This window comes from Canis lupus, chromosome 26 (assembly GCF_003254725.2).
Source record: "Canis lupus dingo isolate Sandy chromosome 26, ASM325472v2, whole genome shotgun sequence".
NCBI classification, from domain to species: domain Eukaryota; kingdom Metazoa; phylum Chordata; class Mammalia; order Carnivora; family Canidae; genus Canis; species Canis lupus.
In genome coordinates, this window is record NC_064268.1 from 10,690,965 (window position 1) to 10,711,276 (window position 20,312).

Genomic DNA, 20,312 nt, shown 5'->3' on the forward strand with positions numbered 1-20,312 from the left:
TTCTGTTACCGAGTGAAAATACACCACTGTCCCACCCACCATTCCCTCTCCTTCCAGCTCGCTCACCTGCATGTCACTACCTTGCTCTGGGGAAGGACGATGGAACTAATTCTCCTCTCTTTGGTTTGACCCACTCAGAGCCCAGGGCTAGAGATGAAGGGGGACTTTCCTGGATTTTATTTTCTGCTTTGTTGTGTTCATTGGACATACATGTCCTAAAAAACAAGGGCAGCTGTACACTTGGTTGCATGATCTTGGAGAAATGGCTGTTAAAAATCTCTGCAAGTATGAAATGCCCCATAACACAAAGAGTACACACATGCGTGCGTTCACACACACAGTCTCTCACTCTTTGTTTGGATCAAGAAAGGAGAGTCCCTCACCTGGCCATGGCCAAACTGTGAAGTGTTTGGCCACTATTCATTCTAACTCCCCACTGACTTTGCTTTTCCTCAAGACTCTCTACTTTGCTCACTTCTGAATCCAAGCTTTCTTTGCCGAAGTGTCCAGTGAGCCATTTACATGTTAGTACGAATTAGATTTGTCACCAGGCCACTTCTTCTGGATATAGTGTATTTTTAGCTGTCTTTCTTAGAGTAAAATGAAAGCCTCGTCCCCTGAGGACTTTCAGGCATGAAGGATGCTATTTCGTAACACAAGAAACTATTTCAATACCTCCCAGAAACTGTTTCTTCACTGCCTATAAGTGGGTGACTCTTTATTTCTGCCTTTCTAGCCTATAAATTGTACTTTTTTTTTTCATCAAAGGAGGATGTCTCTGCTTTTTAATATAAAGTTCAAAGAGAGGGCTCAGCACATGGAGGGAGGGGTGGCCCAGTGTCCAGCAATGATGATGGTCATAGCCAGCATTGGGGACCCTCCACTAACAGAAAGCATACATTGGGGAGCAACTGAGCCCCCGGACACTTGTGAGAGGAGTAGACTATTACATCACCCACCCACCGCCCCAAGTCAACCCAAAGGATGGATGGGGCTGCAGGGCTGGCTCTCTACCAAGGCAGCTGTCTGTGCATCTCTCTGGGCTCTAGTCCAACAAGCTTCGTACAAAAACCCTGCGGAACACCCGGAACCCTGTCTGGAATGAGACCCTTGTCTATCATGGCATCACAGATGAGGACATGCAGAGGAAGACCCTCAGGTACTTGCTGGGCGGGGGGCAGAGAGGAGGCCAAAGCTGGGCAGATTGAGATGTGCAGCTGCCAGAGGCCGCTCTTTAAAACATACCTGCATAGTTTTTTCTTTCTTTCTTTCTTCTACAAAAATTGTGTATGTTTCCAGTAGAAACTTTTGAACATACAGATACACAAAAATCTTAACATCTTGGTGTCTGGACGTTCAGGTTGCATCTGTATGTATTTGTGTGTGTGCATTTACATAGGTGTGCAAAAGATTCTTATAAAATTAAGCATTTCTAAAAATGGACCATTCTAATAATTAATCAGCCTCCCTTAACAATATATTGATGCCATTTTATATTCTCCTATAGTGTTTTGTTAAACTTCATTTTTAATTATGTAATAAGTAAATACATTTTTCTTGTAAAAAATAATAGAAAAGGCAAAGCTTCTTTTAAATGTTTTCCACAGGGGTGCCTGAGTGGCTCAGGCTGTGGAGTGTCTGCCTTTGGCCCAGGTCATGATCTCAGGGTCCTGGCATCCAGCCCAGCATCGGACTCCCTGATCAATGCAGAGTTTGCTTCTCTCTCTCCCTCCACCCCTCCCCCAGCTCTCTCTCTCTCTCTCTTCTGCTCTCCTCCCAAATAAATAAAATATTTTTTAAAAAATTAAAAAAGATAAACGTTAGTCTCCTCCACCAGTCTGGGGTGAGCGAGTGACTACAGGCATATTCCTACTACTTTGAGTGTGTGCATATTCCTATTACTGTTTACAATGCAAAAAGTATCACACTGTATAGATCTGGAACTTTTCTCTTTTTTTTTTTTTTTTTGGAACTTTTCTCTTAATGATATCTCTTGGAGTTGTAACCATGGGAAGATATTTATATCTGCCTAATATTTGACTGCTTCAGAGTATCACGCAGAAAGGTTTATCCCAGATTTTAAAAATGTTTTATAATGAAATATTACAAATATAAAAGTGTAAACATAATAAAACAAAGATCCACAAACTCAATACTCAGTCTTTCAGAGAATCTTAATATTTTTCTCTATGTACTTTGGCTTTTTAAATTGTTATTTTCAAGAAAGAAAGCATTTCAGATGCAGAACTGAAGCCTCTCTTGAATGCCCCCTCCCCCCTTTTCTCCCTTCCTCTTCTGGGCTAAACACCATACTGAAACTTATGGGAGTCATTCCCAAGGGTGTTTCAGCTACATGATTATGTATCAATAAACAATGATGGTATTGTCTGGCATGGTTTTAAAATTTTTAAGGATTATTCATTTATTTGAAAGAGAGAAAGAGTGGTGGGGAGGGACAGAGGGAGAAGGAGAATCTCAAGCAGACCCCTCTCTGAGTAGGGTGCCTGACATAGGGCTTGATCTCACAACCCAGAGATCAGGACCTGAGCTGAAATCAGGAGTTGGGACACTTGACGAACTGAGCCACCCGGGAACCCCAGGCGTGTTTTTAAACTTTATGTAAATATTTATCAGTTGATTCAGGCAGTGCCCAGTGGAAGGACATTTAGTTTTTTTCCAGCTTCTCTGTTTTACAAAGTTGCAACAAGCATCCATGTGTATATACTAGTGTTTCCTTAGGATAGAAGCTAAAGGGTAACATTTGTTGGATGATAGTACATGTTTGTTTTTTTACAAGTCATACAAACTGCTTTTTAAATTGGCTTCTCCATGTACATTCCCACCCACTACACCATAATTCTAAGTAAACATTTTTATTGCAGGGTAACATCCATTTAGAAAAATACACACATAAAAACTCTACAGATTGATGAGTTTTTGCAAAGTGAACATACTGGGATCTGAGAACAGAACATTCCCAGTCTACAGACACCCTGCCCCGGTGCCATCCCTCTAGTGAGGACCTTCCCCTCGGGGTGTTCACTATCTAACTTCTAAAGGACAAATGAACTCAGTCTGGTTTTGTTCGTTACATAAATGGAATGGTAGAGCATGACTCTTTTGTGTCTGTCTTCTTTCACTTAATATTGTATTTGATACTTGCCCAAGTTGTGTGTAGCTGTAGATTGTTGATTCTTGTCACTCTATTTTTTTTAGGATTTATTCATTTATTTGAGAGAGAGAGAGAGAGAGAGCACACTGGGGTGAGAGGGACAAAGGATAAGGGAGGGAAAGAATCCCAAGCAAACTCCTTGCTGAGCACAGAACCCAATGAGGGGCTTGATCCCATGACCTCAAGATCATGACCTGATCCATCAAGAATTGGACATTCAACAAACTGAGCCATTGAGACACCCCATCTTATCACTCTGTAGTATCCGATTGTGCAATTATACCACACTTTTATTTATTCATTCTACTGTTAATGGACATTTGGTTGGTTTTCATTTGGAGGCTATTATAATAGTACTGCTAGGAACATTCTAGTGATATTGTATTATGCATGATTTTCTTTCTAGGAGTGTAAAGGTTGAATCATAGTGTATATATATATGTTCAGCTTTAATAGAAACTGACAATTTTCCATAGCAATTATAGCACTTGACACTCCTCCCAGCAATGTACAAGAGTCCCAGTTCCTCCACAACCTCATCAATACTTTTTCATTTTGGCTTTTCTGGCAGGTATATAGTGGTGTTGCATTTTGGTTCTGCCTTTCCCTGTTGACTAATCACAACACTATTTTCCATATATACAGTTACATTTTTATGGTTATTTCATGATTTTCTTAAGTAATTCCCCCTTATAGAATACATACATTATTTCTGCTTTTTCACAACTAGAAACATAAAGAGGATAATCATCTTTGTTAAATATTTTTACACTTCTTATGTCTTTGAGATAAATTCCTAGAACTGGCATTGTTGGTTCAAAAATGATGTTTATGAAGTCTTTGGAGGCACACTGATTGCCCTGCAGAGGGAGGGGATTGGCTACGTGCTCACCAGCCAAGTAGAGACAACTTTCTCGCCCTCCAACACTTCAAACATTGTTCAATAAATGTTGATGGTCAAGGGGGAAGATAACATTAAGTCCCTGCCTGTCCTCTAGACTGCCAGGAGGACACATCCTTCCTTCCCTTTGGTGTATGTCAGACTGAATTATGTTGTGACTAGTCCTTTTGGCTTCCTGAGGGACCTTTCCATGACCTGCCCTTTCTCTGTGTGCCTCTCTTCTACTCAGTGCTGTGCAGAGTAGATAACAAAGGGCAATATAGTGTTTGAGGATTCACAGAGACCTGAATTCAAATCCTGATTCTGCTCCTTACCAGGGAAAAAGTATTCAGCCTCTCTGGGCTCCAGTCTCCTCTTTAAAGTAAGAAACCCAGATGTTTGCATGGAGGACAAATTAAAGAAGGAGAGGTTAACTAAGCTCCTGGCCTAACTTTGCAAAAGAGGATGCTCGAATGGCCATAAAGTATTCCTTAATCACCGGGGAACTATAAATTAAAACTACAGTGAGATACTATTGCTCACTCAGAAAGACTAAAATTAAAGACTGACAAAGTCAAAGTTAGCAAAAATGCTTGAGCTGTTGGTGGGGTCTAATTGGTAGAACCACTCTGGAAAACTGTTTAGAAGTTTCTACTGAAGCTAAACTTCTGTGTAGCTGTGACTCAGCATTTCCATCCCTAGGAAGATACACATAGAAATATATCCATGTACATACAAAAAGATTCAGATGTGGATGTTCTGTGGCAGCTTTATTTCTAATAGTTCAAAGCTAGAAATAAGCCAAAACTAAATGCCCATAAGTAGCAGAAGTATTATGGTATAGTTACACAACGGAATACTATACAGCAGTGAAAAGGACAAATTACTATAGACATGGATGAAGCTCACTGACGTAATGCTGAACAGAAGAAACCAAGCATAAAAGAAGACATACTACCTCATTTTATTTATATGAGGGTCCAAAACAAGATAATATGAATCTTGCCAGAGGCCAAGATAGTGGTTATCTTTAAGGGAGGTCATGACTAGACCAGGAGGGTCTTCCAGGAGCCAGAATGTTCTACATCCTGATCTGGATGGTGGTTACATCGGTGTATGGATATGCAAAAACTCAGCAGGCTATAAATTTAAGATTTGGGCACATTGCTGCTTATAAGTTACACTGTAATAAAGAAGAAACAGAGTACTTGTTTGTTGTAGTAGTAGTGTAGTGCTTGAAACTGAAATATTCCTATGCACATTAAGCATGCCCTGCCAGTATCAATCATAGCCCTTGGTATACAGTAGTTGCTCAATATAAGCTCTTCATTCTCTCCCCACCCCTTATGTTGATCGCAGGATCTCTGTCTGTGATGAGGACAAATTTGGCCATAACGAGTTTATCGGTGAGACCAGATTTTCACTCAAGAAACTGAAGCCCAACCAGAAAAAGAACTTCAATATCTGTCTGGAGCGAGTGATCCCAGTGAGTGCCTTTACCCAGAGGGTGTGATGGGGAAGAAGGGTTGGGGGGCTGGGGCCTTCCTCTGGGCCTGTGAAGGGGGTGATAGATCGGCAGGGGGCCTGACAGTAGAGGTGGGAGGGAGAGTTCAGGTCAGAACACGGGGGTTGCATCCCAGCCCTGCCTTTTTACTAACCCTGTGCCAGCATCACTTCTCTGACGTCAGAGTCCTCCTGGGTGAAACTGGGAATGGCCATGTGGTGTGGCAGTGTGGCCTGCCTGGATTCAAAGCCTGGCTCTACCACTTTCCTGCTCCCTGGTCTTGGCCAAGGGTCTGAACTCTTCTGAGCTTCGGTTTTTCTTGTCTACAAAATGGGTGTTATAACAGGATTTGTGCCAGAGGAGGGTCGTATGAAAGATATAATCAGAACAGAACCTAGTGTATAATAAGGACTCATAAATTAACTGTTGTTATCAGAGAAAATAGTTCTGCCTTGCTCACTTTTGTCCGTCGTGAATTCATAAAGCACCATGCAGGTCTACAGGGAGCCAGACTCCCTGGATCTGAGTCTCAGGCCCTGCCACTTATAATCTGAGCCAAATTATTTAACCTCTCAAGGCCTTAGTTCTCTCGCCTGTCAGATGGAATAATGTAGACACCAACTTCTTAGAGTCTTCTAAGGATTAATGTGGGAGTACAGATAAAGCACTGAAGCTGTAACTGCTAGGTGGGGTGCTCGCCTTTTGGGAAAGAACAGGAACCAAACCAAAGCTCTCCAATTGGGCTGTACCTCAAAATCAACTGGAGATTTGTATTTTGATTTTTTTATAGTTTAATGTATTTTAATAGCAGACTCGCAGGAACAGCACAAGAGACAGACAACATTAAAAACATGTATTTGCATGTAGGACAACTCAGAAAAGTACAGTGAATGTCTAGTCGCTGGAATCTACTGTATGATATAAATATCACAAACACCAATTAGCTGCCATCAATAAGAAATCTACTTGTTTAAAATAATAAAATAAAATAAAATTCCAAATGCTGGCATTGTCTAGAAAAATATAACAGATTTATTTATCACCATTATAAAGTTGAACCTACTAAAAGGTATTTACTGGAACTGACTTGCATTCATGCTTTAGGTCCCCACATTTGTTAAAAATTCACACACATGGAAGAAAAAACATCTAACGTTCTGAACTACTGATAACAGGAAGAAAAAAAATTTTTTTTAAAGAATGAGGTGTTTTCCATCATAGTGGAATCTTAAGCGTGTTCTTCATGTGGTGGCGTGCCAGCTGGATGTCTTTTGGCACAGTGGTTACACGTTTGGCATGGAGAGCCCACAGACTGGTGTCTTTAGAAAGATCCAGCAGGTAGGCTCCCTTGCTTCCTGCAAAGCACCCATAGCCACACTCTGGAAGCACAGATCTCTTTTGAGGTCCTGCACAATTTCCCACACCAGACGCTGGAAAGGAAGTTTGTGAATCAGAAGTTCAGTGGATTTCTGATAATGTCTAATTTCACGGAGGGCCACGGTGCCAGGCCTGTAACCATGAGGTTTCTTCATCCCTTCTGTAGAGGGTGAGGTCTTGTGAGTGGCTTTTGTAGCCAGTTGCTTCCTCTGTGCTTTACCACTGGCCGATTTGTGGGCAGTACGTGCCACGGCCCAGAGACCTCCTTAATTCCCCTCCTTCTCCGTGGCTGGAGACGGTGCTGGTGCTGGTGTCAGCGAGCCGTGGTGGCTGCCGACACAGTTCTCAACTGGAGATTTTTAAACGAGAGCTTTACAAACTAAGATTTGTGGGGATCTCCCTGGAGATCCTGACTTAGTGAGATAGGGTGGGACCCACCAATCTGTATTTTTAGGGATAATCCAATCTGCCCCTTTTACATACAGGCCAGCTTGGGCCCAGAGAGGCCAGTAAGCTGGCAAGGTCATACCACAAGTCAGTGGCTGTGCTCTCCAGCACCAGCCAGAGCCCAGCTCCCTTGCAACCACCAGGGCTCCTGCTCCCCCTGGGCAGCGGGCCAGCTCCCCATGGGGACACTGTCGGGGGGGCAGGAGGGGAAATCCTGCAGCATCCTCCCACCAGATGGCCAGCCCAGGGATAGAATATCTGTATGCCACACCGTATTTGTGTAGCACAAGCAAAAGAACAAGACACTACAAAGCAAATTACAAAGAGCTATTTACACCATACCCCAGGCTCCAAATAAATCATCAAGAGTGAAGCATTTCCTCTGGGCCTTTGCCTGTAACAGTTGTTTCTTCAAGCACCCCCTTCCATCCCTCAGTCCATGAGTCAAGTTGGTCAGGACAGTGGCCGGGCCCCCATCTCGGTTGTCAGCTCCTGAGTCTGCCCATCTTGCTATGGGGGTGCAGCCAGCCCCAAAGGCACGAAGGTGGCAGGGCAGGCAGAGACCCGGAGCAGCCATGAGACCCTGCTGCTCATCTCTTTTGCTCTTTGCCCTTAACCTTCCCATCACCAACTCTGCCCACCAAGGGCAGGGGTCTCATAAGTGCTATGTCCTCTTATTCTGGATCTCAGTTGTCCTCATCCCTAAAGTGGGGAGGTTGGATTTAGTCACTGCTTTTCACATAGTGTTTCCCCCAGAGCCCTAGAATCCTCCAAAAGGACCTTAGGAGCCATAGGGGAAGAAGTAGCTTGTGGCTCAGACCCAAGATCCCTGGGCCACTTCTACCAAAACAGATGAAATCTTATCCATTTTATGTATAAGGCACTCTGCCACTTGTTGGCTGTGTGACCTTGGGCAAGTGGCTTACCCACTCTGATCCTCAGTCTCCTCATCTGTAAAATGGGTTAGTAATACATCCTAGGTCATAGGCTGGTGTGCATTAACATGGTCTGTCAAATGGTCAAAGTTATATAAACTTTACCTAAAAGGGGAAAAGCTGGAGGGCCGAGAAGCTTGGAGAATCCACCCTCATGGCTCTGGATGTTAATGGAAGGGTGAGGGTTTTCTGGTCCTTCTTATGTAGGGAGATGAGCCTCATAAACTCATGTTATCCTTCCTTTCTGTTTCCTTCCTCTAAGATGAAGCGTGCTGGAACCACCGGGTCAGCCCGAGGCATGGCCCTTTATGAGGAGGAGGTGAGCACTGAGTAGGGTATTGAAGCTACGGTTGGGGTCCACCATCACACTTTTTTCCCCCTCCTGACCCCTTTCTTATTCTTTCTCCTAAAACCAGTTGCCTGTCCTCAGTTTACCATGAGAGAGGTACCCTTGCCCAAGGCATTAGAACATGAGATCAAGTGGATGCTCTTCCCACCTGGAGCCCCCGTAGTGGGGAAAGGCCACCCTCTCACACCCTTGAGTTCCCGCATCTTGTTGGCAGAAGCTCTGCTGGCAGTTCGTCAGGACCAGAGCGATGCCACCCTCCCTCCCTCTGGGGTGACATAGGGCAGGCTGCCAGAGGCTGGGGTTGGGCTACTTGTTTGTGCTGTTTGTCTAGGGCCCTCGTGCAACCCTAGGGACTGTAATTGTGAGAAGACTGGTTGACTCAGGCAAATATGAGCTCAGAGTCACACTGGAACTCAGGACTCTATGTCTAAGTGGGAGTAAAGCCCCCCACCCTCATGTGCCTTGGCCTTCCACCAGTGTTGCTGTCACCACTTGCGGCTCCCTGAGACTGCTGTTCGTGGTGCTGAGCACTCTGTGGCAGGCCAGCTCCTCCTACTGTCCACAGGCTCCTCCCTAATGCTCGCCATCCATCCAGCTGCATGGCCTCCTCCCCTTCCTGGGCCCACATGCCCTCTTCTCCTACTGCAGCAGGTGGAACGTATTGGTGACATAGAGGAACGCGGCAAGATCCTGGTGTCCCTTATGTACAGCACACAGCAGGGAGGCCTCATCGTGGGCATTATACGCTGTGTGCACCTGGCCGCCATGGACGCCAATGGCTACTCAGATCCGTTCGTCAAGCTGTGAGTCATTGGGAATGTGAATGGACCCCAGAGGGAGCCCTAGATCCTTGCAAAGGGAGAACCAGAGCCCTTCCCCAAGATCATTGAACATTGAGGCCCAGAGAGGGAAATGAGCCTGCCCAAGGTCATACAGTGAGATGATGCCCAGAACTGGCTAGAGTAGGAGTCTGGAGTCTCAGATAGTCAGACTGGTGTGTCACTCACCCATAGGAGGAGTTTTGTGGGCTCTGTCTCCTCTGGTGGGAGAGAGGCAGTCGATGAGATTGCAGTTACCCCATTTGGAGCCCCCTAGAATCAGCAGCATGTCTCTCCAGGAGTCCAGAGCCCCACCACCAAAGAAGCAATCCAGCTTTTTCCAGATGCAGTCTGGAAATGCTCAAAGAAAAAGGCCTTAGACGTTGGGCTATTCCCATAATCTCCACCATGGGGAGTCAGAGAGACATGTTATTTGTGTGAGTCCAGAGCCTCTGGAATGATGCCACAATGGGATTCAACAGACAAGGGCTTCACTAGTGGAAATGCCTGAGTGAGGGAGCTGAGAGAGCTGTTACACCGCCATGTGAGTCTGACTCACGTGAGCAGAGGGGAGAGACAAGGGCCAGTGGAAGCACCCCGGATGCAAGTGCGGCAAGGCCATCAGAGTCCTCAAGGCCAAACCCAGCCCTCAGATAAGTCCCCTGTCTCCTAAGAGCGGGACCACTGTAATATTCCTGCCACCTTCACTCCTCAGCAGGGAGCAGGGCCTTGGCACGAACAGGGTTGGGTTTCCAAGTGCAGCTGCCAGAGCCTCAGCCAGGTATGCTCTAGCTTGAGGTCTGCCCAGCACATTCTCACGGCCACCACTGAATCAAACGTGGGGTTCCACTCCCATCGCTGCCAGCCGCTAGCCATATAACTATAAGCAAGTTTTCATAATCGCTCCAAACCTCAGATTCTTCATTGGCATAATGGAGACGGTTTCTAATTATTTCCAAGAATGGGCACGAGACATAAGGCTCAAATAAGATCTCATATAGAAAGCAATTAGAAATGTGCCTGGTACAGAAATATTTGGCTACTCTCAATGGAATTCTCCATTGCCTGTGGCAGCTATCTGTGTGTTTCTGTGGATATAGTTGAAAGCCTGGGCTCTGGGTCCAGACTGCCTGGGTTTGAATCTTAGAGCCAACAGCCTTCAGTACTCTCTACCTGTGTGACCTTTGGCTGGTGCCTTCATATCTCTGGGCCTTGATGGCCTCATTTGTAAAATGGGAAGAATAATCTTGGTCATTAGGTTAAGAGGCGGACACCAAGGCTAAATGAGATGTGCAAGAGATTTATTGGGGGAAATGCCTGTGAAGAAAAGCTAAGAGGGAGCCAGAGGAGGACCAGAGGGAAAGCAGATAGGGAGGAGAGGGCTGGGAGGATGGCTAAGCAGGAAAAGTCTTAGATTGCAGTACGGTTCTGGGGAAGTTTCAGCTCAGGTGATGGGGAATGTTTGAGTGCCAAGTCACTCATTGGAGGAGCCCTGCATCTTCTGGCAGCGGGGCTGCCTCCTGCCCCTGCCAGCCCAGGTACTGGCTGGGAGCAGCCAGGGGCCAGCGCAGCCACAGTGAGAACATAGTGATGAGTTTGGAACCCAGTACCCAGTCCATTTTGCCCCTAGAGCTGGAGATCTGAGAGAAGCATTGTCATTGGGTCTGGTACATAGTAAGTGCTCAATAAGTATCTGCCATTATGGTTATAAATCACTACCACTGCTATTCCTACTCATGGCAAAGAGTGTTTATTGATGTTCCTTCCAGCCTGGGAGACCTTCCCTTCCACTGTCTACCTCTCATAATAGAATGCAGTGCTCCCCTTAAGGTCATGGCTAAAGATCAGGCCAGGGTGGACTTGGTTCCGATTTTCTTTGAATGAGGATTTAGTGAACAAAAGAATGCATGAGTCAGGGATGAATTTGATTTCTAGGGGTAACTGCACTTTGTTTTCTCATGTGATCCAAAAAAGAAAATTAGCTCATAGGTGGCTGTCCTCACTCTATTTCATCCCAGCCACATGCAGACTGTTTTTCTCAAATAATTCTCCCTACCACCCCTTCTCCCATCCACCCGTCCCTGCAGAGGAAGTAGCAATCCTGTGGTCACCAGGAAAACAGCTGCCCTGGTGGTCATTGTGGGAAAAGCTAACAGAAGGCCGTTAATCTGTTTATGATCAAATAAAGATTTTTAAAATCAAAATTGCCCTTTATCTTTGCTGAGCACTTCATAATTTTCATTCTCCCCTTTGGTTTCTTCTTTAAAATTGTCCTCAAGGGGCACCTGGGTGGCTCAGTTGGTTAAGTGTCTGCCTTGGGCTCAGGTCATGATCCCAGGGTTCTGGGATAGAGCCCTGCATAGGGCTCCTTGCTCAGCAGGGTGTCTGCTTCTCCCTCTTTCTCTGCTGCTCCCCCTGCTTGTGCTTTCTCTCTCTCTCTCTCTCTCAAATAAATAAATTAAAATAAAATAATAAAACTGTCCTCAAGGCATTGTGAGGTACAGGCTTCCAGCCATGGAATGAATGAATCACAGGGATGAAGGCACAGCATAGAGAATATAGTCAATGGTATTGCAATAGTGCTGCATGATAATGGTGTCTACCCTTGTGGCGAGCACAGTATAAGAACAGAGTTGTCAAATCACTGTGTTGTATACCTGAAACTAATGTAGTATTGTGTGTCCACTATGCTTCAATAAAAATAAGTAAATAAAATAAGTTATACTCAAAAGCAGTTCTGTAAGTGAGGGGAAAAAAATGTTTGCCCTCTTTACAGATTGGGAAACTGAGGCATGCCGAAGCTACATTTACATTCAAAGTTTCCCAGCTAGTGGCAGCTTTAATCAGAATCCTTATGTCTCAACTCTTAGGAGGCTTGGGCCCATTTTATTTATTTGCTCAGAAAATATTGATCAAGCACCTACCATGTGCCAGGCACTGTGCCTTCACTGGGGAAGAGCCTTCCAGCCAGAGGAAATGGTATGTGCAAAGGCCCTGAGGTGGAAAGGATAGTGAATGGGAGTGGGGTGAAGAGCATAGCATAAGACTAGGCTGGGCTGGAGCAAGGACCCAATATGCAGAGCCTTAAAAGCCACATCAAGGATTTTGAACTTTTTCCTGAGATCAAAGGGAAGCCACTGAATAGTTTGAGGAGGCTTGATTGTAAACAGATTTTTTGCATCTTCTCCTTTCTGTCTGTACAGTCACAGTCTCATCAGGACTTGGGGCAGCCTAAGGGGTAATTGTGCAACTCTAGGCACCACCATCTAGGCTTTCAATCAGATCCAATGGGACAAAGTATTGGCTAAGAGCACCAACTCGAGGCAACCACTGGTTTGAGTCCCCAGCTGTGTGACCTGAGGCACATGTCTCAACTTCTCTGGATGCTCAATTTCCTTGCACATAAAATGAGTGGTTGTAGCTCTACCACTGGGGTTTGTTGAGAAAGAAATATCCCCAAGGTGCTTATTGCAGTGCCCGGTAGATACACATTGGCCATTGTTAATGTTGATTCAGTTTCTGATTTGTTCAGTTATTCTCCTGACATGGGAAGGAGCCTTTGGGCTCAAGAGGCTGCTCTTATTTATTACACTTCCTCCACAATAGCATCTCTTGTCTCCTTTCAGCTGGCTGAAACCAGACATGGGAAAGAAAGCCAAACATAAGACCCAAATAAAGAAGAAAACCTTGAATCCCGAATTTAATGAGGTAAGGCTGCCCCATTTTTGTCATGCTCTGAGATATTTCCTGTGTGTGAGAAAGGAACAAGCTCCCTACTAGAAAGTTATAAAGCACATCAAAAAAGCTTTCTCAGGCACCTGGATGGCTCAGTGGTTGAGCGTCTGCCTTTGGCTCAGGTCATGATCCTGGGGTCCTGGGATAGAGTCCTGTATCAGGCTCCCCACAGAGAGCCCGTTTCTCCTTCTGCCTATGTCTCTGCCTCTCTCTGTGTCTCTCATGAATAAATAAAATCTTAAAAAAAAAAAAAAAAAAAGAACCCACAACATTTGACCTATGGTTTTTTTTTTTTAAAAAAAAAAAAAAAAAAAAAGCTTTTTCTCAGGGCACCCAGGTGACACAGGTTTCAGCTCAGGTCATGATCTTGTGGTTGTGGGACTGAGTCCTATATCGGCTCCTTGCTAAGTGCAGAGTCTGCTTTGGGTTCTTTCTCCCTTTCCCTCCCCGCTCTGCCTGTCCCAGCTCATGCCCTCTGTCTCTCTAAAATGAATAAATAAAATCTTTAAAAAAAAAAGAAAAAAAGCTCTTTCTAGGGTGCCTGGGTGGCTCAGTCAGTGTCTGCCTTCATCTTGGGTCATGATCCCAGGGTCCTGGGACCAAGCCCCACATCGGCCTCCCTGCTTGGTGGGAAGCCTACTTCTCCCTCTCCCTCTGCCCTTACTTGTGCTCTCTGTCTCTTGAATAAATAAAATATTAAAAAAAAAAAGCTTTGTCTCATAGATCCACTTAAATTATCTAAAGATAGATGATGAGTTCCTTGTATCCAGGGGGAATGAAGCCAAACACAAAGGCTATAGATTAGGAATGTCATAGGAGGAAGCTGCATTTGGAGACAAATTGAATGAAACCATCTCCAACTAATAGTTTGTGGTCTTGAAATTTAAAGAATAAATAGGGGTAGTGATGCCTTTTACCATCCACCCAATTGGCACTGCCTTCTCTCTCGCTCACTCCCCATGTCCATCTTGAGCATCAAGTCCTGCTAAGGCCACTATCTACATACCCATTGAATGTGCCCCTTCCTATTGTCTCACTGTTTCTTGTCTGGCATCTCATGTGTGGACTATTGCAGAAGACTCCTGACTCACATCCTTGTGTTTGGCCCATCCTCACATAAGCATGAGCTTTCTAAAGAATGAATCTGAAATTTTCATCCCCATTGCTTAGCCCAGCAGTGATACCTTAACTTCTTAGTGTGACAGTCAAGCCCTTTCAAACTCACATCCCACCCCTGCCACATCTTATACTCCCCTCCTCAAGTCACACTAACATCATGTGGTTCCTTGGCACATCTCTTAGCCTTTGCACTGGCTGCTCCCTTTTCCTGGACTTCCATCTCTCTTCCTCTCCGGCAGACTCCTAGTCATACCTTAAGAGTCAAATATGCTTTCCTCTGGGCTTCCAGACTTTCTGTGTCCCTGCATCTCATGCTGTCACCCTGGATTTCAGTTATTTGTTGACAAGCCTGTCAGATACTAGGGGTCCAGAAATATCTATTGAATGCAATGATCTGATGTCAGCTTAGAGTCAGCTAGCATTGGTTTTTACCAAACATTGGAAAGTGGGCAGAGAACTACAATACAATGTGCTTTTCGTTGTTTTGCTTTTGAAATGCATGTGCCCATATGAGCAGGCATGGAGAAGGTTCTGTGTAAACAGAGCTCAGAGTATCATGGGCCAGTAGTTCAGCACATCCTCCTCTCAGGACCCTCTTTCAGTTGACCCCTAATTTCCTGACTCTGACTCCTGAATTTTGAGTAAGGAGCCAATGACTGCTGTCCAGCCCTACCCTCTCCTGGAGTCTGAATGAGTCACTGAAGAAGAAATCCAAATAGCCAATAAGCCCCATTAGCAACAGAGACAAGGCCAGACACCAGGTTTTGTCACAAACTGGCACAAAAATACTGTAAAATGTTGGTACCCAGTGTTGGTGAGCCTGTGGGGAATTATACACGCTATGGGTAAGAGAGAGAACTGGTCCAACTGCCTAAGGGATGTTTGTCAAATTGCCCCAAAAGCCTTAACATTTTAAAATTTAAGTGCCATTTATTTGAGGAATAGGTAATATAGTCACATATCTGAAGATTCCAAAATACCAAAGGGTATCCAGTTAAAATTCTCCTCCTTTCGGGATCCCTGGGTGGCGCAGCGGTTTGGTGCCTGCCTTTGGCCCAGGGCGCGATCCTGGAGACCCGGGATCGAATCCCACATCAGGCTCCTGGTGCATGGAGCCTGCTTCTCCCTCTGCCTGTGTCTCTGCCTCTCTCTCTCTCTGTGACTATCATAAATAAATAAAAATTAAAAAAAAATTCTCCTCCTTTCCCAGCCTCTATCACCACTTCTCTTCTTTTGAAGCAAGTATATTATCCTCTTCCAGGATTTATAAGAATACAAAACAAAGTATATAGCTGGCTTTCTTGCTGGTGACAAATGGCATCATGGTATACATCTACTGCTCTCTACCTTAAAATTTTACAAACTCAGAGATATATGACTCAAAAATTTATCCTAAATAAATTATCATGGATTTACACAATACCTGAATTGCAAAAGTGTGCGCCTTTTATCATATCATTAATGGTAGTGGAAAGTTGGAAACAACCTAAATATTCAACCGTTGGGCATTAGATTAAGGGACACAACCATTAAATGAAGCCAGAAAAATATTTGCTAACACGCTAAGTTGGTTCTTACTATATGTTATAAAATGGGAAAAGAAGGCCACAGTGCAGTATATTCATATTATATTTTTATAATATTCAAATGTTTCATATAATAGTCTAATTAATATTCATATTAACTTTTTGAAAATGTACATTAATTTGGTCACTCATAGGGAATGTTGGCAGTGGCTATTCCGGGATGGTTAGGTGACAAATTTTGAGGGTTGGGTTTTATTTGATTTTATTTTAGTTTCCTTGTTTATTTTAATGATGAACATGAATGAATTTTCTAGTTAGGCAGAAAAGTCACATAAAAAGTCAGATTGTCTGGAAACCTAAGCACCTATACCCCTCATGTCAGTCTCAGGGCCCTTGACTACCCTTCATCTGTAAATAATGGAGAGAGGAGAACCCACTCCAGAAGCTACCAGAATAGAAGGACTGAGTTCATAGCCATTTGCCTTCAAGGAAACCTGACCAGGAGCAGCTTTCTTAGAAAAACCCCATCAGCCTTCCCAATTTCAGAAAATCACTGAAACGTGAATTATGGAGCTTGAGAGACTTTGTTATACAGAATGTTTGTTGAAAGGGGATTGTCAGGCTAGGGCAGAAGGGTTCCCCTGCTCCTAAATGTCCAGTCTAAGGACCTCCCTTTGGTCCCTGAACCCCTAGGGCTCAGCCTCTTAGCTTCTGATGCTGAAGTCTCAGGACCCTCCCACTCACCTATCTTTCTCTGCTGCATTCAGGAGTTTTTCTATGACATCAAACATAGTGACCTGGCGAAAAAGTCCCTGGACATCTCGGTCTGGGACTATGACATCGGCAAATCCAATGATTACATTGGTGAGTACTGCTGGCTCCCAGAGAGAAGCCCATCCTCCCAGGAAAGAAGAGCCTTAAGAATCTAGGCTTCTCTTGGAGGGTTCAAGGCACTTCTTGTCTTTTGGTGGCCACATCGTCTAAATACCACATCGGGACAAATTTGGGTGATTTGGGTCCAATTTGGGGATGCTTTTATAGGAAAGGGCTTACACAGCTGAGGGATTGGGTCATGGTTGATTATTTGCTAACAAATCATATCCAGTGGATAATCAAATCCCAGAGGACAGAAGGGTCTGTGGCCTCAGAAAACAGGGTGAAAAGGAAGTCTCCTTAATCGATTTGTTAAGTCCTGAAAAAGGTTCTAATTTTCCCAGCTTGCCTTCAGATGACGAGGAAGAATAGACATTAAAGATGGGGTGGGGGAGGGAGGCCTGGGTGGCTCAGTGGTTGAGTGTTTGCCTTCGGCTCAGGCTGTGATCCCCGGGTCCTGGGATCGAGTCCTGCATCGGGCTCCCTGCATGGAGCCTGCTTCTCCCTCTGCCTGTGTCTCTGCCTCTCTCTCTCTCTCTCTCTCTGTCTCTCATGAATGGATAAATAAAATCTTTAAGAAAAAAAGATGGGGTGGGGAGGGTACTCCAGGCAAGGGACACAGCATAATCAAAGGTGTGGACACAGGACTGGACAGGGTGGGTGGCAAAGCTGACTCTTTGGAAATATTGAGTACCCAGAAGTAGTGGCAGACAAGTTTTGGAGAATGGGGTGGTGACTTACAGAAGGTCTTTAAAAAATGAGACAGTGAAGCTACAACTTGAGGCTGCAGTAGGGAGCCATGGCAGTTCTTGAGTGGCTAGTGTGCAGGTAGAGAAGGCCAGTGGTAATAACAACAGCATAACAACAGCCCCCCATAAAGAAGGGTGCCAGGTTGTTGGAGGGGTCACTGCTTGGTGGCAGTTTTTCCTCGACTAGACATTTGGGTCCAGGATGAGAGTGCCATGTGTCCCTCTACTCTGACCACCTCTTCTCTCTCCCCATCTTGTCCTCCAGGAGGCTGCCAGCTGGGGATCTCAGCCAAGGGAGAACGCTTAAAACACTGGTACGAGTGTCTGAAAAACAAGGACAAGAAGATTGAGCGCTGGCACCAGCTACAGAACGAGAACCATGTGTCGAGTGATTAGGATGGGCCCCCAGGTCCCCAGCTCCATGCCCTACCCTTGTCCCAGGTTACCCGCCAGCCTGACCCACCTGCCCTTCACACTCTGGTCTCTTTTCTCTTTGCCTCCCCCACCCTCTCCCTCCCTGTGCCTGCCTTTGAGGTGCCCCCTGACCTTGGGCACTGCTGCCAAAGACCTTTCTCCACTGTCTGTGATGCTGTGGCGCGGGCCCTGAATGCAGCCCCTCTCTGGTCCCTCTAGGATGGAGCAGTAGGGAGAGGGATGCAGAGATTTTCACAAGAGGCTGGAATTTAACAATCTCTCTGTCTGGGTAAACTGCAAAGGTTCTTTCTTCATCATTTAGGACTGTTTTTAGACCCTCCTGGCCTTGAACACACACACACACACACACACACACACACACACACAATTTGCATTTCCTGTGTCATGTCTGTGTATATCCTCAGCTGTCAGCAGACCGGAACAAGGCTGTGAGGGCCAGCAACAGGGCAGAAATAGAGCATCCAGGCCCCCACTGCCCCTCCACACCAAACCCCCTGATTGCCAGGAAAACAGACCACCATGTTTAAACTCCCTGGTGACTAGGAACACACCCTCCTGGCTTCAAATGCATTCAGGATGCCACCTATTTGCTTCCTAGCAAAACCCAACACCCTTTCTCTAGCACCCACCTTGTCCCTCGTCCCTCCCTCCCCCTCCCTAACCCTACACCCCGCCAAACACTCTTTCTCAGCTCCTCACACTCCTCTCTCCCTGTCCATTCCCTCTTTTCTCCTTTCCCTCTTTCTAAGAGGGCAAAATAGCAACAGCAAAAAATACGTTAACCTAGCGTCACGCCCTCACCAGCTTGGCCAGCAAACTTGAACTGGCACGACCCTGACTTCCAGTTAGGCCCGCACTTCTTAGAACCACCCACTTCTCTTGTTGGCAGAGCCAGGTGTCCTGGGGCTGGGCCAGCTGCTGGCACTGCCCCAGCTCAAGGCAGCCTCCTGTGAGCTGCATAGACACCTCATAGATGACTTCCTTAGCCCCTGGGCTCCCCGAGTAGGTGCAAACAGTATTTAGAAACCAGAGCTCTCGGTTGGGGTCGGGGGGCTCTCTCCAATGCCCCAGCCTTTCCCCTCCCTCTGCTCTTAGTTAAATGAGCAGCACACTATCCGCGTCCCTGGCACTCTTCAACTCTGCTTCTCTGACTCTCTGGAGACCTGTCTCTCACTTAGAATCGCCTTGAATCTCTCTGTCTGTGGCTCTGGCCCAGTTTATCTCTTGCACCCTCTTCACCAAGTTTGTCTGGAAAATAAAATACCATCATAAATCTGAAGCTTCAGAAACTGACAGATCCTGATGCCAAAGGCCACTGTTCCATCAGGAACCATTCAGCCTTTCTTCTTAAAAAATTAAAAAATAATAATACAAAGGAGGAAAGGCTGAGCACGAATGTTATAAATGTGAGGCTGGGGTCAGGTAATCTGCACTGTCCCATGAGAAAGGCTTGTCTTTTCCCAGTTTCCATCATCTTCCCTCGTGAAAATCACCTCCCTCCGTTTGACAACCCACCCTTGTCTATAAACGGCATCAGATGGACACTAAAGCTCTTCACTTTCTCCAGATGCACCTTTTAACCTCTCCCATTTGATGTCTCCACCCTCAGCTCCCTGCACAATTCATCAGAAGGCTCTGATTTCTTGCCTTGAATAACCACCTTCTAAACACCAAGCTCTTCTCCTTCCCCAAGATGGCCAGTGGCTTCCTGACTGCCCTCTTGCCCCCTGACCATGTCCCTCCATCAGTCCCCGTGGTGCCCACTCTCAGCCCACCTCCTTCCCATGGTTTGCCCCTAGGAGAAAGCATGCTGGCTGCGTTGCTCAAGCCTGACGCTGGTATTGGCGCTGGAATCAGCATGCAGCAAGCTCACAGTGTCCCCTGATAAATGTAACCACTTCCCTGCCTAGAATCCACACATGCTCTCCAGTGCATGCAGAACCACCCACAGCCTTTCTTTGTGATGATGTAGCCAAAAAATAAAGTAGGAATATCCAGGAAAAACTGGTGGCCTGAGTTTTTCCTTTCTTGTTTCTGGAAGTGCTTTTGCCCCATCAGGATACATGATGCTATTTGGAGAGTCAGTGTCTGCTGTGGTCCAGCCCTTGGGGATATAGCAGATGTGGTCTCTGGCCCTGTGGGCTGACTCCACACCCTCTTAGAAGAATGCTTTTTGCTTGTGCCCATCCAACAGTGGGCCAGCATCCTCTCCTCCTTTCTACCCTAACCTTGTGGAAAGTTCCAGGTGGTGTGGAATTAGACACTGTCAAGGCTCAAAGAGATGACAGGGTTGAGCCAGAACCTAGTTCAATCAACTCACTTATCTGACAGAGGAATAACCCAAAGCCCAGGGAAGGGAATGATATAGCCAATGGCTCATGGCAGCAATGCCA

At 45.7% G+C, this 20,312-nt stretch overlaps 1 protein-coding gene across 7 annotated transcripts in view; it reads left to right on the forward strand.

Annotated features, from left to right (window-relative positions):
* Positions 1–19,923, forward strand: part of RPH3A (rabphilin 3A) — a 264,940-nt gene extending 245,017 nt beyond the window's left edge. For all 7 annotated transcript variants that reach the window (XM_049101684.1, XM_049101685.1, XM_025474013.3 and 4 more), the window contains 7 exons: positions 1,050–1,159; positions 5,412–5,538; positions 8,578–8,634; positions 9,313–9,467; positions 13,109–13,190; positions 16,630–16,726; positions 17,750–19,923. In XM_049101684.1, coding sequence (XP_048957641.1) covers positions 1,050–1,159; positions 5,412–5,538; positions 8,578–8,634; positions 9,313–9,467; positions 13,109–13,190; positions 16,630–16,726; positions 17,750–17,880 — 759 coding nt within the window. In that variant the 3' untranslated portion in view covers positions 17,881–19,923. The remainder of the gene's footprint in view (positions 1–1,049; positions 1,160–5,411; positions 5,539–8,577; positions 8,635–9,312; positions 9,468–13,108; positions 13,191–16,629; positions 16,727–17,749) is intronic.
* Positions 19,924–20,312: the final 389 nt, after the last annotated feature.